Here is a 16,869-nt window from a genome sequence, read left to right as displayed (position 1 = left end):
TTGGAAGTGGGCGAGCGCTTCGCGCTCGATTTCGTGCGCACTTTTCGTGCGCACTTTTGCAGCCATGCTTCGCACGGCCTTACGAGATTAATAGGCCTCTTGCCAGCTTGTGGCGCTCGGGCCTAATAATAATAATAAGGCATGAGTGAAACATTTGTTAACTAAAGATAGAAATAAACTTATATTAAATACTTTACTTTTTAGTCAGATAGAATGCAAAATGATGATAAAATTAAATAATTAAAAGGCTGCAGTTATTTAGGTGGTAACTCATCTGAAATTATCTCTTATCTTGTTAAGAAGTACATGTACAATATTTAATTCTTCCCTCAAATGTTAAGGCTCCTCTTCAAAATGTGAACTGTGAACTGAATATGATTGATTTTAAAACATAAATTGCAAATCTAATCACAATGTACAGGTGCGCTTCAGTAATCTAGCAAGAGATACAAATTAATTCATGTAAATAAAATTGTATTCTAAAACATGTAGCAAAGGAATAAAGCACATAGCATAGTCTGTTTATGTTCATAAATCTTATTGTACTTAATACATTTTGTTTTTTTATAGGTAGAACTGTATTTTTGAGTTGGATCAAAGTCCAAAAATACAGATCTGTAGAAAGGAAATGCTAATCTTATTGTAAAACCTAATGGCAGTAGGGTTAAAGGATTTCCAATCAGTCACAAATGAAAACTAAATACAATATTTGCTCTGCATTGCTCATCCCTCCTGCAAAATCTCTTCAAGAAGAGAAGTATGATCTGTCGTATCCACCTGTGTGTTGTGTGCTCAACAGTAATGGACTCTGATGAAGAGCCACAAACACTCCACGCTCTCCTGCTCCCCTCCTGATTGGCTGTGACATCCTCATAGTGGCCCCCCACGGTCACAGTGACGTCCTCTTAGCCTCGTCTGTGTGACACATGTGATTGCACCTGTCAGTCCCTGCCCTTAAGTTATCCCCTAAAAAGGCCCCTGTGACCTTTGCCTTTGTCGTTTTCAAACTTCCCTGTTCATTGACCACAAGTTGTTCCTCTTTTTGAACATGAAACAAATTCAAATCTATAGTTAACATCCAACCACAATTGCGAAACAGATTATAGTTTACCTTCTATTTGGACACATCATTGAACTGTTCTTATAGATCCATGGGACAAATAAAGAAAATGTTGTCATAGTAAAGGATTCGAGTTAATCATTTACAGAAGTTTATTGCCTAAACCAAGTCTAAAACCCAGTGACTCAAGAAAAGAGTAATAATGGTGCATAAACATTAAATCGAGAAAGCAGATCTGTATTTAATTGACTCTTAAAGGGCCCATGAAGTATGTAAAGTTAAAGCACCCACTATCACCAGGAAATAAACCATTCCAGCTGCTCCATTTCCACTGAGGTGATGTTGGGTGGGTCTGGAAGTTCTGTGTACCAATTCTGTACTTCTATGGATGAACCAATAATACTTCAATCCACATGTCCCCAGGTGATACAGAAACACTGCGTTAAAGAGACAATATGCTAAATGTATATATATTTATATTTCACTATGCAAACTACACAATGTTTACTCGCACCGACAATACAATGTGTTACAGTTCTCATAATGTTCACCAGTAGTGCTGTAGTAGATCCACAGATTATTTGTGTACTTAATTAAAAACAGTTTGTTAATGCTTATATATTCTTATTTGTTTATACAAAATAGTGCAGAAGCAACAAACTTAAGCTGTCAAGTATCTATTGTCATTGTGAATAATTGACATAAAAATAGTGTTTAATTCAGTGTGATGTTTGGTGCAAATGGCAAATAAACAAACCAATGAAATGATTTTTTATTAACTCCAGATTACAGTTTTGGGGTGTTTACTGAACTGTGTCGATCCGTAAAAGCTGCCTGCTCTGAGGTGCCAGCCCCGAGTAGAGCCGTGACGACACTGAGAGTTGACCATGTCATCGCCTTTACAGTCTGAGGAGAGAACGCTCAGAATATGTTTCTTAGAATATAGAGATTGACGCCCCTCTTCAATGTATGCAGATACCAACTGAGCAACGGCACTCACCATGCATTAGAGTTGAAGGACTCAAAGCACAACTTTGGTGTGATGGTGTGAAGGTTGAACCGGTAGCATATGGACCCTGCTCTTCTCCCTGTACACCAACTGCCTCACCTGATTAAGTTTGCGAAAGGAAACGGACAAAACTGCCTTAATCAGGCTCCTCTCTGACGCTGATCTGCAGGAGGTGGTGGCCTGGCTGGTGTCCTGGTGCAGCAGGAACAACCTGGAGCTCAGCTCCCAGAAGACAATGGAGATAATAGTTGACTTCAGTAAAGTCACAGCCTCCCAGCCTCTCAGCCCCCCTCCCCCATTACCACTGAGGACTCCTTCCATTTACTCGGCACCACCATCACTCAGGACTTCCAGTCACACCCACCATCAGTTCCTCATCAAGAAGGCTCAGCAGAGCATGTACGGTACTTCCTGTGGCAGCTGAGGAAAGGCTAGTTGCAAGTGCAGAGGATGGTGCAGTTCTACACAGCCATGATTGAGTCCATCCTCACCTCCTCCATCACGTGTGGTACAGGAGCCAGGGACAGACACAGACTGAAGCATTGTGTGCTCTGCTGAGAACGTGATTGGCTGCAGCCTGCCATCTTCTCAGGACCTGTCTGTCTCCAGGACTCGGGTGCAGAAGGTCGGATCAAAGCTGATCCTTCTCACCCTGGACACAAATAAATGGGCAGGAGGCTACAACTCTGAAGACTGACGTTATTTATTTTAAAATTGACTTTTATTTAACCAGGAAAGTCCCACTGAGATTAAGAATCGCTTTTGAGGGGGCCCCAGAGGGGAGGAGCCTGTACACGTTTTGTTGGTAGGGGAAACCGGAGTATCCAGAGCAAACCTACAGGGACATGGGGAGAACATGCAAATTACAATAAACATGATTCTTATGTTGATAACTAATGAGCATTGAAAAAAAAAAGACAATACTTGTTTAAGTATATGTATTATACACCTGAAATGGCCTCTGCTTTAGGCTGATCATTATCCAAACGTCATCTTTCAAATCTTCAATATTTTTGATGAAGCCTGACTTTATGAATGAACAGTTCCTACATGTAGGCTACATATACTTATATACATATACTCATACATGTGCCATGGCCCAAGCGAAGGGATGTGGAATAAACAGGGCAGATTGACCTCCACACAGTATGGCAGACCAAACACTGCCTGCTCGGGCTTAATCAATAGTGTGGTATTATGTAGATTTGTGTATTTATAGCAATAATTACGCGATAATTCATTCCTTCCTCTTGACTTCCTCTTTGCTTGAGCTTGCTGGCCAACAATGTAGGCTGCTGGGCCAACGTGACCATTTATATCCTCACCTTTGTACAGCGCGGACTGAGAAAAGTGTTGCTTTTGAAAACGCTGTGATTTCGTAAACTCCGTGTTTGTGGCCAATGGCAAAGAAAACCTAACGGTGTGCATTACATTCATTTCAAGTTTATTTTACGAAGCTGCGTTCAGGAAGTGGCTGACTGCGCCTTGTCCTGTGGGGCCATGTGTGGGGCCCATGGGCCCTTCGCTGCAGAAATTGGCGTCAACAGATCGCCATTTTGGACGTGTTTGCAAAATATAAAATGCAAGACTGCGCATTGTAAAATACTATGAATGAGTTCTTCGTCGTTTTCGGGCGTGTGTAATCGAACTAGAATGGAATCACTTTAAGCTCTTGCAAACACCGGCCTAAGCCGCGTGAGTCTGTGCGGCGCGTGCGTGTAAGCGATTTGCATTTTGAGCGTTTTTCTTTGCGCACATTCGTGTTTGATGCGACTTTGTATCGTCGAACCACTTTGATGGTGACAATCCGCATTATGAAATCAACTATGGAACCGATCTTTTCCCCCGGACAAACCCGCTAAAGAGACTCGCGTGTTCCAATGGAACGAGACTTCGTACGATTGGCCCCGCGGGAGATTTAAAGGCGTGGCTTATTCTTTTACCACATGGATCTTCCCTGGCCCCGGGATCGTCCTATCGGGGACCTGGGCGAGGAGAACGTCACATGGGCCAACCTATTGGAAATAGTGTTTTACGATCGCGCTCGTAGTTTCCCTCGACACCTAACGGGGAGAGGAGGTAAGTCCACAGCACATTTCACATGTCTCAGGCGAACTATGAAAGACAGACTTACACGGGCTGGACAAAGACACGACACGGTCATATGTGTGTAATAGATTCCGCTCCGATCGCACGGATGTCTTTGTTTCCTCTTTACTTTCTGTTTTGTCTCGGGTTGTTTGTGTCCCGTGAGCTGCTGTGGGCTGCACAAAGCCCGGTGCAAACACAATGGCAAAGGCAGTTTGACTTCTTCTGCTTTAGTTTTAGTTTATTACCGGCGGGTCGTTCTTTTGCAGGAGTGTGCATTGCATTGTATTCACGAGAGTCAGTCCGGTGTCTCCATGAAGCCTTTGCTCACGTAAAACTGCTCAACACGAGCGTAATCCTACTTAAGATCCAGAGGTTGTGTCCCGAGCTTCACGCGGTCAGTCAGTGACAATGACACGCGTTTTAAAAGTCTCTTCGGGGTGAAATGAAAGTTTTGGGAGTGGAAACATTCGCGGCAAAATGGACCAACCACGCGAGACTTTGCATGACGCTTTCTATACATTAAGGAAGAGGGGCATCAGCGTGGCTGCAGCATGGGCTAAGCATGGCTGTACATAGCTGCAGTCTGCATGCAGCTCATGCAGTCTGCATGTGTCTGCAGCACATGCAGCTAGAGCATCATTGTTTTGATTCAAGCCAGTGCTTAAAGTCCTATGAGATGGCAGAAGATGACTCTGCACCTCCCCCAGTCAAACACCGATTGGGACGTTCAGTCGACCCCGCAATAGGTCACATACTCACTAACACTCATAACAAGATCATTTAAGAAATACTCTTAATGTTGTCCGTTTCAGACTTATTCTCGGAACCCTAAAGATGACAGCGCCACCGGAAAAGCTTGTGAACCCGAACTCCACTCATGATAAGAGCAGCAGAGCTTATATTGTGTCCTGGGTGAACAACCTGCTGAAAACAGACTTCGCTGATGTCAGACAACTGTCCTCAGGTAGCTTTCACCATGTTTTATCAAAACAAATACAAAATGTTGTTCTTGCCGACAAGACATTTTTCTGTTTATTTATTTTAGGTACAAGCCATTGTCAAATTATGAACATGGTTGTCCCAGGCTCTGTTGACATGACCAAAGTTTCACAGAATGAAGAAGACTCTGAGCAAAATTTCAATTTACTCCAAGAGGCCCTCGACAATAATGGAATTACAAAAGTATGCAGATAATATAGTGTGGTAGATATGATTGTATCTAATTACATGTCTATTAACAGTGTTTTTATTTGCCCTAGACTTTTCCTGTGAAGGAGCTAATAGCGGGGGATTTTAGAAGCAACTATGAACTGATGAAGTGGTTCAGGCTTTTCTACATGGCCAATGTCAAAAGATACAGATCTCATTTTTCAGAATTTTCCCAGTTCACCCCCTGCACCAATGGCACTCTACACATGGTGAGCAAGGACAATAACACTGAAGCTCCAAAAGCATTTCCCTACAGTGACACCTGGAAGAAGACTTTTGAATGGGCATGTGCAAGTGCTTTAGGTGAGCAGTTCACCTACTGCCATGTGTGTCACAGAAATCTCAAAACATTTTTGAGAGGTAACATTGACTTGAACAGACATTCGGTAACAAATTTACACAGGAAAAGATCAGCCCTTGCCAGGAATCAAGCTGTGTTAAACCACATTTCAACGCCTTTGCCCTGCTCCTGGACAGCAGCTCAATTTATTTGTCACTATTTTAATTACTCTGGGAAACTGGAGCCCAGAGAATTTGCCCGCTGTAAACTGGGATTAAATTACCCCAAGAATATAACCTCTCATTGTCAAAGTGCCCCTTACTGTTTATACATTTTTGGAGGCACATCGGTGGATCACTCCAAGATCTCTGTGGTGCTCGTAGGCTACTTTGACTCTGAGGAGCCCAAATACTGCATCCGGTTTCTGGATGTTCTTGAGGCTTTGTCAGCGGGCACAGACGACCAAAAGGCAGACACAGTGGTGGGGATTTTAAATCGGTTTGATTTGCCCTCATCAAATCTGGTCGCCCTTTACATGGAGGGTAATGGTGCAGCCTCAGAGCACATGCATTCACAGCTCAGCAAACTCAGACCCAACATGGTGTCTTTTGGCTGTTTGAACGCCATGGCTGATGCAGCCTGTGATGCGGCACTAAAAGAGCTGTCTAATAAGACACTGGAGATGCTTGTAGATATACACAACTTTTACACCTCCTGTCCAACAAAGAATGACAAACTCACCACTCTTTTTAGCTCTGAAATCTTGGACAGTTCATCATTTGACAATTTTATCAGCAAGGGTTGCCTTAATCTATATCCGTTAGTCTGCAGACTCTTGGAAATGTGGGAAGACTTGACATCCTGCTTTAAAGTCTGCAGCACAGAGGATGAAAAAGCCAAATTAATCTGCTCACAGCTGCAGGATCCCAGAGTCAGGGCAAAGTACATGATCCTTACTGAAGCCGTAAAGCCACTGCACAGTTTCCAAACAAATTTGCATCCTCAAAAAGAAGAATTGCATGCTGATTTAGTCATAATTTTGGAACAAGTCGCTAGCTTGCTACAAACATACACATCCTGCTTTCTTGACCCTCAAGCAGAGCTTCAGTTCCTCAATGAGAAAAACGTTCAGATTCTTAAAAACACGGATTTATATTTGTCCAGTAGCCGCATGAGTGTTGGAGGGCCAGATTTACACAAGTTTCTAAAAGAGTCTAATTGTTTGGATGCCCTCCCACTACTACAGCAAGAGGCCTTATCACTTTACATTGCCCTGACCAGTGGCATTGCAGGTGCTCTACCTTTGAGTGCTGTGATGCTGAGGTCTATCGCTCAGCTGCTAAACCCACAGAGCAGACTCTCCGTTACTGACAAAGCAGTGGAGGACATTGGAGTGAAATTAGAAGTGTGTTCTTCTCCTGAGGAGATAAACCAGCTCCGAGAGGAGTTTGTGCAGTACAAGCGCACTGCAGAAGACAAGACTTCAGAGGACAAGGCTGCAGAGGACAAGACTTCAGAGGACAAGGCTGCAGAGGACAAGACTTCAGAGGACAAGGCTGCAGATGACAAGGCTGTAGAAGACAAGGCTGCAGAGGACAAGGCTGTAGAAGACAAGGCTGCAGAGGACAAGACTGAAGATGAGCAAAAGGACAGTGCAGAAGTCTCGCTGGAAAAACATTGGGCCAAAATCTTAAAGGACCTAAAACCGTCTTCCATCTTCAGGAGGCTGATTCTGACGCTGCTGGCCATTCCTCGCCTTCCACTAGATTCTAATCAAATATTTAACAAGGTTTGGCAAGCAATAACTTTGAAAGCAACACTTTGTAACTTTTGTGATTGAATACAAAACTGCAAATGCTTTGTCACAATGACAAAATGAATGCTGCATAAAACTCACTCCAGTTTACCAAACAAACTGTTCTGTTAATATATATTGTAGAAATGTTGTATCTGTAGAAATGTAATTTCGAAACGTGTTCTTTACCTTTAAAGTAACTTAAAGTAAAGTATAAAGTATTGAAAAGTTATTTCAGTGTTGCTTCCATAATTATTATTATTATTATTATGGCACATTTCTTTTTGTGTTTGTTGACTTGTTGGATTAATCTATGGAACACTTCACCAGGTCATAAAAAATAACACAGAAGCTGTCACTTTTCCAGAGAGTGACACTGTTACAGAGAGTGACACTGTTACAGAGAGTGACACTGTTACAGAGAGTGACACTGTTACAGAGAGTGACACTGTTACAGGGAGTGACTCTGATGTAACATCTGACAACAGCAGCAGCAACTCCTTTAAGAGAAACTATAATCTGTCATCAGGTAAATACACATTTCATTTGTTTGCTAAACTTGTAATAGAGTTCCAATGTGTTAATGTATTCACTTTTTAAATATTAGACCTGAATGGTTTGAGCCTCTCCACATTGAGACCATGTGAAGTCCGACTGAAGAAATTAACTGGTATATTTGATTCATTTTACACTGTAATTGATCAAAAGTTTGTGTTAAAAAGCTGAATTTGTTGAATTGAACAACAATCTCTCTTTCTAGAACCCACAGATGGAGAGAATGGGTATTGTTGGAAAGAGGTACGATCCACATTTCCTTTTACATTTCATTGGACAAGTGACTTTTTATCCAAAATCAAAATACATTTTGTAGTTTTAACATGACTGTATATGTTTTGAAGTCAGGATCGTAGGACTGTACGTGCTGTACATGTGACTAGCTGGTTCATTGTTTATGTTGTGCTAGTGGAATGAAGGGCGTGGCTCTGGTGCACTCACATGTCCTGATATTTGAATTTGTAATGGGAGTGTGTTGTCTCTCAGGAGGTTAATAGGGGAAGTTTTGGCTGGCCCAACAGCTTACGCCAGAAACCACAGGCCCGCACAATATTTCAGGCTGGTTCCAACACTTGGTCCAAGCGAGTAGGAGATGAAAAGGGCGTGGAATCCCAAGATGAGGTGGTAGGTATACCACAAGTATACTACCGAATTACTCATGGGCAGGAGCCAGCTAATGTGTCCAACTGATGACAAAATATGGATTCATTTATTCCTGTAGTGTCATGCTACATGTTTGATCATTTTGCTAATAGTCAGGCATAAAACATAACAATGCTAATGCAGAAGAGTATTTTTACATGGAAGAGAACAACTGAAATTTGGGACTGAAGGTGACATTTACGTATCAGATTAAAATGATTGTTTATATGTTTGTGTGAATTTTTCAGACGGATCAAACTGAGTCACCTTCTAATAAGGCAGTAAGAGGAAGACGCAAACATGCCTACCAGGTATATAAAAGAAAGACACATGTAATCCTGAAATGACAATAAGTTACTACACATACAAGCTTTTAGTTAGCACATTAGCAATAATTGTATTTTGTCTGTGGAAATAACAGGATTGGCAAAACACTTTCTTCTTTCATTCTATAAAAGTTTTACATCAACACAAAAAAACAACAACAATATGTTTCTTTTCATTTAAGTCTGCATAACAATTCAAGTTTTAATATTTTTCTGTTTAATGAATTGAAGGATGGCAAAGGTTTCCTGACCGGAGAGTTGGTGTGGGGCAAATTGAAGGGCTTTACTTTGTGGCCTGGGCTGGTCAAGTCCTGGCAATCCAAGTCCTCTCCTCCTGGAATGAGACGCGTGGAGTGGTTCGGGGACGGCATGTTCTCAGAGGTTTGCATTTTTTTAATAGTTTAAACTTTGCAGAAATAATTGTCAACATTACCGACAATCACAATCGTCATATGAATAAACTGGCGTTGTTCATGTTGTTTTCTTATTCCAAGCTAAATATCTTTTGTGTTTCAAGTATCATTTCTTTGTGCCAATGGAAGATAATTCTACAGCTAAATAAATGGCCGCGAAATTGATTGAATTTGAATCAAAATTGAGATCCAATTATTTCAAATTGTCAATTATATAGTTAATCATCATTAATCAAGATGTCTGCAGTCAAACATGTGGAGAGTATTTTTGTGTTACATGGCAATGATTAAAAGTGTGTAGAAAAGTATTTTATTTGTTTTCAATCAAATAAAATTGAAAATTGTAACGATCATTATGAGGGGAAAAGTAATTTATTTTGTCATATCGCTCAGCCAGAAACATCTTAAACCACATTGTATAATTGAAAGATTTAAAGATAAATAGTTCAAACTTCATACATTTGTATGTTATGTTAATTTTGCTTTCCTGGAGCGATTGTATTTTGACAGTTGTATTGTTGTATTGCAGATTTATACAGATAAACTGATGCCGTTCAGCTCCTTCACCCAATGTTTCAGCAAACATTCATTTTCCTGTTTGCCAGTTTACAAAGAGGCCATTTTCCAGGTTTTAGAGGTAAGAAAGAGAAGTGATTGACACCATGAGAGGACATGTAACACTTCTTGTACTTACTAACAGTTCTGATCTTCAGTTGGCAGGTGAACGCTGTGCGAAGTCCTTCAGCGCCGCTGGCAGGGACAAAGAGAGCGAGCTGAAGGAGATGCTGCGCTGGGCCCACGAGGGCTTTCTGCCCAAAGGACCCAAGGCCTTTATGCCGATGGGTACGTCTGATCAAACAAAAGAAATAACTCACATGCTGTTTATGGTCGTCATTTCTACTTTGACATCACATTTTTAGTGTCCTTGACAAGTGACGATTCTCCTGACTCAGACTATCAGCCACCAGCAAAACGAAAATATGTCTTGAAAAGCAAAGCGCACCTGGCTGTAGTTTCTGTCGGCAGACGTGAGTTTTTCCTGCAAAATACTGTATTAATATGATTCTCTGTATTCATCCAATTATTATTATTATTTCATTTTTTTTCAGAAACCATGGTGGATGGTCTCAAAGGAGAAAGGAATAAAGGAAAAACTTTGGAAGGTAAGTTTTTTATAACTGAAATAATTATTGCTTTGAACAAAAAAATAAGTTGTGTCTTTGTTTTGACAGATTTTTGTTTGTCTTGTGGGACGTCTGAGACTGATGTACAGCACCCATTGTTTGTAGGAAGTCTTTGTACTAAATGCAAGGTAATAACAACAATCTATTTCTGTCTTTTGTAACGTGTCTTCATTTCAGTCCATTATTTGTACTAACTTTTTTATTACACCGTATTTGAAACAGCTGCTATTAACCTTTCCCATCTGCCCGTGAAATGTGACTTTAGGAAAACTTCACGGAGACACTTTATCGTTACGATGAGGACGGGTACCAGTCTTACTGCACTGTGTGCTGTGCAGGCCTCGAGGTCATCCTCTGTGAAAACCCCAGCTGCTACAGGTGAGAACTGAGCTGTAACGCAATTGTAATATAATTGTACTTCATTCAATTTAAGAGTTGCACAAGTCACCGTCTCAAGGTTGTTTCTCTGCTGTCTCCGCTCCTGTCTCTAAAACAATGCAACCTTGCATCGCCTGCTCTGATTGGCCAGAGCTCAAAGAGTATGAAGGTTGTGGTTTAGAACAACTATATTCAGGTTTAAATCGTTTTACTGATTGCGTGAAAACAAATCTGATCTAAAAAATCTGCTTAAATGGCATAAGAAGGCTGCGTTCACATAATTTGGTCCTGTTTCGATCCCAGTTTAGTCTTGATGTAGACTTGCTTTAGTTCCGTTCTAGTCCTGGTTTAGCTCCAGGTTTCGTCCCGGTTTAGCTCCAGGTTTGATGTGGTCTATGTGCACGCGTACTTATAACTGAGTACATTTTTAGCCATTCAACTGTACTTTTACCCGAGTACACATTATCAGTACTGCTTTCACCACTGTTACTTCTCTCACAGATGTTTTTGTAAAGACTGCATCGAGATCCTGGTCGGGCCCGGGACGTTTGACCAGCTCAAAGAGGTCGACCCGTGGCACTGCTACATGTGCCAGCCTTCAAAGTCTAAAGGATTCCTCAAACTCAGGGCCGACTGGAGCGTCAGAGTGCAGGACTTCTTTGCCAACAACAGTGCTTTTGAGTTCGTAAGTAATAACACTGCATTCGTAAGGTTATTTTAGTCGGTTATTGCGTTAAATGTGGTTTGTTTTTCTTGGTAGGAACCTCACCGACTTTACCCAGCCATTCCTGCCGCTCAACGAAGACCGATCCGAGTGCTTTCTCTATTTGATGGCATCGCAACAGGTTTGTTTACATGACATGAGCACATATTTTGGCGCGCACCGAACACCTTAACTATACACGCTATAACATGTTTATTTTATGACAGGATACCTTGTGCTGAAAGACCTGGGCTTCAAGATTGAGCGCTACATTGCTTCGGAGATTTGCGAGGACTCGATAGCTGTGGGAATGGTCAAACACGAGGGGAAAATAGAGTATGTCAATGATGTTCGCTCAGTCACAAGGAAACATGTAAGTACAGAAATATTAATAGATGTAAACTTGTAATTGTGTGATTGTTTAGCCTGTTATTTCCTCTTGCAGCTGGCAGAATGGGGCCCGTTTGACCTTCTGATTGGAGGGAGTCCGTGCAATGACCTCTCCATCGTTAATCCACTGCGCAAAGGATTGTTTGGTAATGCCTCCACATTTGGGTATGATTTACAGCAAACTCAGTGCACAACTCATTCATATTGTCTTCAAACAGAGGGCACTGGCAGGCTATTCTTTGAGTTTTACCGGATACTCACTCTGTTGAAGCCAAGGGAAGACGAGGACAGGCCGTTTTTCTGGTGTTTTGAAAATGTGGTCTTCATGAGCGGCCATGACAAGGCGGACATCTGCAGGTTTCTTGAGGTACTTGAGTCTTTGCCCTTGGGTTTGTTCACACTAGGGTGGTCAAAAGCATCAGAAACGACATACAAATAGATACGAAAACTGGTATCGGAACTAGACACTCATTGGAACATTTTACAGAATAAATATAAATACAAAACTAATATAGGACTGCATGGCTTATTCCTGATTTAGACTGGTTTCGGTCTTGTTCTAGTCCTGGTTTAAATGTGATTTAGTCCCAGTTTTGATGTGGTGCTTGTGCCAGTGTGAACGCAGCCCTCGAGATTGAAGCTCAATTAAAGCAGTGCAAACAACAATAACTCTTAAATGTTCTGATTTCAGTCCAATCCCATTCTAATTGATGCAGTGAAAGTCAGTCCAGCGCACAGAGCACGTTACTTTTGGGGAAACCTGCCTGGAATGAACAGGTAAACATTGTATTATAAATATGGTAAATATTCAATAGTATGTATTAATTTGTACTAACTAAATGTACCTTTGTTTTTGTCCACTTCAGGCCACTGTCAACCTCTCTGGATGACAAAGCGAGTCTGCAGGACTGTCTGGAAGCTGGACGTGTTGCGAAGGTGACTTTGTAGTTACAAATGCACTGACTTTAGTTCTTCTGTCATTTATTCTCTAATTGCCATATTCTTTTACAGTTTGACAAAGTGCGGACTATAACAACCAAGTCGAACTCCCTGAGACAGGGGAAGAGCGGGCCTTATCCTGTGACAATGAATGGCAAAGAAGATAGTTTGTGGTGTTCAGAACTTGAACAGTAAGCAACTCATTGCAGCCCTTTTTTTGTATCCAACTGTATAACCAACACATTTATTTTTCTGTAGTTTTCTATTTAAATAGGTTGTACACTAAATCAAATTAAACTACTGCTCTTCAAAGGTTTATAAATATTTTTTCCAGGATCTTTGGTTTCCCCAAACATTACACCGATGTGAACAACATGGGCCGTGGACACAGGCAGAAGGTTTTGGGACGTTCTTGGAGCGTCCCCGTGATCCGCCATCTTTTCTCTCCACTAAAGGACTATTTCGAGTGCGAGTGTGAAACTGCAAACTGAGCCAGCATCCGAGACACTCCAGGTGCTCGGAGCCGCCCGCCAAACTGGACCTTAATGTAACCAGAAAATACATATAATAGTGAAACCTCTTTTTCCTTATAGGTGCTCAGGTAATCTACCTCACCCAGATTTTCTTTAATATCCCTTTTTTATTATTATTTTTAGACATTTCATTATATCTCAGCAAGGCATTGTTTGTGTCTGCTCGTAAACAAAGAAATCTTAGTTTTTAAAAACAAATCTTTAACTTTATCTTTTTAAATGTGTGAGGCAGTTGAAAATCTGTTTACTTACCTTTTTAATTAGTGTGTGATCTTTAGGTATGTTTCATTGTCGACACATTTTACAAAGTTGTGCCTGTCGATCATGCACTGACTGGTTTGTGTATTGTATGAATGCTGTAATGCAGGAAATATGCATAACTGTTAAACCAATGCAACCATTTAATAACGATGAATGCCACTGGTGCTAATGAAATATGGCTTGAGAGAAAAGGGTTTGTGGAACTGTGTTTTTAAGCTTTACTGGAAACTCCTGAAAAGAGCCATTGTTTGTTACTACATTTTGACTGCTCCAATACCTTTTGTACTACTTCCAAAACATACTCAAAACTGGTGCTATAACTTATACATATTAACATTTGTGAGACTTTGTGTTTTGTTAGGAAAAATCTTACGTACTGTAGTTTTATAATCTGTACCTCATTTGATAATGAAATAATTTACCATGGTGCTATTTTTGCATGTGCCTTTTTAGCATTTGCATTTTTGCATGTTGTGTGTGCCTCTGAAACCCTTAAAAACCTTTGCCTTAACACGCGTTCGTGTTGATTTTTTCCACCCAAAAACAAGACCAATAAGGATGTAACTGTGGAGAGGTTAGTATGCCCACAGTTTATGTTTTCCAAAGAATCTTTTAGCAATAAGAACGACTGTTATTAAATAAATGCAAGCTAGTTAAGTTATATTAAGGTTAAGGAAGTCTTTATCCCTGTAGGGAAATTATAGTACTAATTTGCATATGACTCATCCTTCAATGTAAGATCTATGGAGGATTTTACCCATGGTGCATGTTTTGGGTTGATGGGGAACACCAGGTACCCACCCACATATTGATTATATAATCAAGTAGCTAATGCTCCATCAGAAATGTTACAGAATTCCCCTTTAAAAGTTCAAACAAAAATATCTTGCAGAAGCAGCGTTCTAAAAAGTGGAGTTTAAAACCATGAACTTTGCCCCTGTTCTACGTCGCCAACACAGAAATTTCAACAAGAGGGAGCAGTTAGATATGACCAATTTATTAAACAATATAATATGGCAGGTAGATATGGCTATCTTTATCATGGTATAACAGAACATTTGTGATAATTAATTTAAATCTAGTTATCATTGACTAATGTTCAGGAGGTGGACCATGCCTCAACATCCTACTCCTCCAGCAACCACTCCTCTTTGTAACCACACCTCTAATTACCCAGAATCCCTATTTGTACAGGCCATGGATTGGTACAGGCCTATCCCAGCATCTCGTCTCTGCTCTCTCGACCCCATCCTCCCAATAATTCTATCATCTTCACCTTAACACATCACCATCTAAGGAGGGAAGTTCTGAATCGGCTGGGCTGATCACCTGAGACGGAGCCCCTATCCTGAGTCTGTACCCAGGCAAGTATCCTCATCATCATCGTTACCATCACTATTATCAATAAACATTCTCTCATATTCCATTGTTGTGGTGTGGTCCTTGATTGTGAATTGACATTGACAATAAGATTCAAATACATAATTGTAGAATTTAAAATGCTCTCCCTGACTTGTATGGTCTTAAAGCGATAGTTATAAAGATCTGCTTCCCCACTTCACGTTCTTTCGATCATTGTAGTGTTCTTAGCCTCCAGTCATTGTTAATTTGCTGCAATTCCTGTCTGACCTCCCTCACATCTGAGAGGATATGACAGTATTATAATTTCAAATCACTCAAAGCAAAAAAACAAATCATGAACGATGTGATATGGTATTGTCTAAAGCCAACAAACATACACGTATTACTCATAAAATGTCCAGTATCAAGAGTGCTGTAGAGATTTCTCCCATGGCTTCAGTATCCTTGGCATTTGAGACGGAGCAGGGTTCTGATTGGTCGGGTGAACGTCCGGTTTTTCCACTCCTGGCACCTCTTTCCCCTCCTGGACCAGCTTCATGACCTCAGCAAAGGTCAAAATCACCGTCTCAGTTTCTGCAGACTCCTCTGTGGACAGGACGTCTCCGCTGGATTCTGATGTCCCATTTGACGACCTCCACTGTTTGTATGAGCTCCGCTCAATGGGCTCCACAAACCTGTAGTCAAAAGAAAAGGTACAAATAGTATTTAAACAGAACAGATAATATACATACAGTAAAACATACAGATAACCTACATATGTACTAGCATCTTGCTCAATTTATGGCAACAGGCAAAGTATTTGTAACATGGACATCATGATAGTGTCACGATCATTGTGAGAAGAAACATCTTGATTCTAGGATTGTTCAGGATTGTTGATACCATGACAACAGTGAAAATGTTCTTTAAACCCAATGTCTATTACATTACATTACTGAGCGATAAAGTAAAGGTAATGTGACATCAAAAGCCAGATAAAAAATAAGCTATTTTACAGATTTGATTTAATCGGCTGGTGCCTCTTGTCTACTGTCTATTGTTATGATGTTTGAGTATCACTTTACTAGAACCTATACACTTTTTTGAAACAAATATATTTTAAATTCTGCAATAGAGGCAAAATGTGAGTGGAACATGGTGGGATTTTAATGATAAATTCAGATTAAGCCCAAAATATGAAACGTAAGGTGGTTTTGGCAGATGAAAACCTCTCATACACATGTAAGTGATAATGCAGTCTAAAAATCTTAACCATTTGTTTATTCTAAAAGGAGATTATGCGAAGCTCATAACATTTTTGATGAAGACAATTCCTGATTTTTAGGTTTTACTGGACAAATACTTACAGAAATGTTGTCCCTCTTTTTCTTTCTTTCTTAAATCTGCACATATTTTCATACTCTACCACAAATTATACTTTTGTGACACTCAAACACAGATTTGGAGCTGTAAAATTGCATCCTATGAAAGTTACTCATTATATTGTTAAATCCATTAGCATTTAGATCTGGTGTCAGTTAATCATTGAACATTTATTACGGTGCTGATTGCATGGCACTGTGTCTAGTTAAAGGCACGTATACAACTGTTTTTTATGATGTGTACTCAAGTTTATCCTTTATTCTTGACTCGCCTGTTGTAGTAGAAAAGCTTCATGTCCAGCTGCAGTTCCTCTGTTCTGCTGCTTCTGTCTGTGTTTTGAACAGAGCGCAAACCCGCCTCAAACTTTGCATCAGACT

General features: G+C 40.6%; 2 protein-coding genes across 2 annotated transcripts in view; both read left to right on the top strand.

Moving 5' to 3' along the window:
• Window positions 1-14,275, top strand: part of LOC140362789 (pancreatic progenitor cell differentiation and proliferation factor-like) — a 48,215-nt gene extending 33,940 nt beyond the window's left edge. Inside the window, exon 6 of the mRNA XM_072448981.1 lies at window positions 14,266-14,275. The gene's annotated coding sequence lies outside the window, so the exon portion shown is untranslated. The remainder of the gene's footprint in view (window positions 1-14,265) is intronic.
• dnmt3ba (DNA (cytosine-5-)-methyltransferase 3 beta, duplicate a) lies at window positions 4,977-13,621 on the top strand. Its single transcript, XM_072448655.1, has 24 exons — window positions 4,977-5,124; window positions 5,206-5,342; window positions 5,420-7,438; window positions 7,775-7,973; window positions 8,052-8,114; window positions 8,205-8,242; window positions 8,486-8,623; window positions 8,890-8,952; window positions 9,199-9,348; window positions 9,910-10,017; window positions 10,094-10,223; window positions 10,301-10,408; window positions 10,490-10,543; window positions 10,613-10,692; window positions 10,830-10,942; window positions 11,444-11,627; window positions 11,703-11,787; window positions 11,873-12,018; window positions 12,091-12,181; window positions 12,254-12,402; window positions 12,727-12,812; window positions 12,902-12,971; window positions 13,047-13,165; window positions 13,309-13,621. Exons 1-24 carry the CDS (start codon window positions 4,995-4,997, stop codon window positions 13,463-13,465), a joined length of 4,617 nt encoding a protein of 1,538 aa, XP_072304756.1. The 5' UTR covers window positions 4,977-4,994; the 3' UTR covers window positions 13,466-13,621.
• Window positions 14,276-16,869: the final 2,594 nt, after the last annotated feature.

The sequence above is a fragment of the Eucyclogobius newberryi genome, unplaced genomic scaffold (genome assembly GCF_026437365.1).
Source record: "Eucyclogobius newberryi isolate DKJ021-1_F unplaced genomic scaffold, fEucNew1.0.hap1 SCAF_17, whole genome shotgun sequence".
In the NCBI taxonomy this organism is placed as follows: domain Eukaryota; kingdom Metazoa; phylum Chordata; class Actinopteri; order Gobiiformes; family Gobiidae; genus Eucyclogobius; species Eucyclogobius newberryi.
The sequence above is the reverse complement of the archived record's forward strand: the minus strand, read 5'-3'. Positions and strand labels throughout refer to the sequence as shown.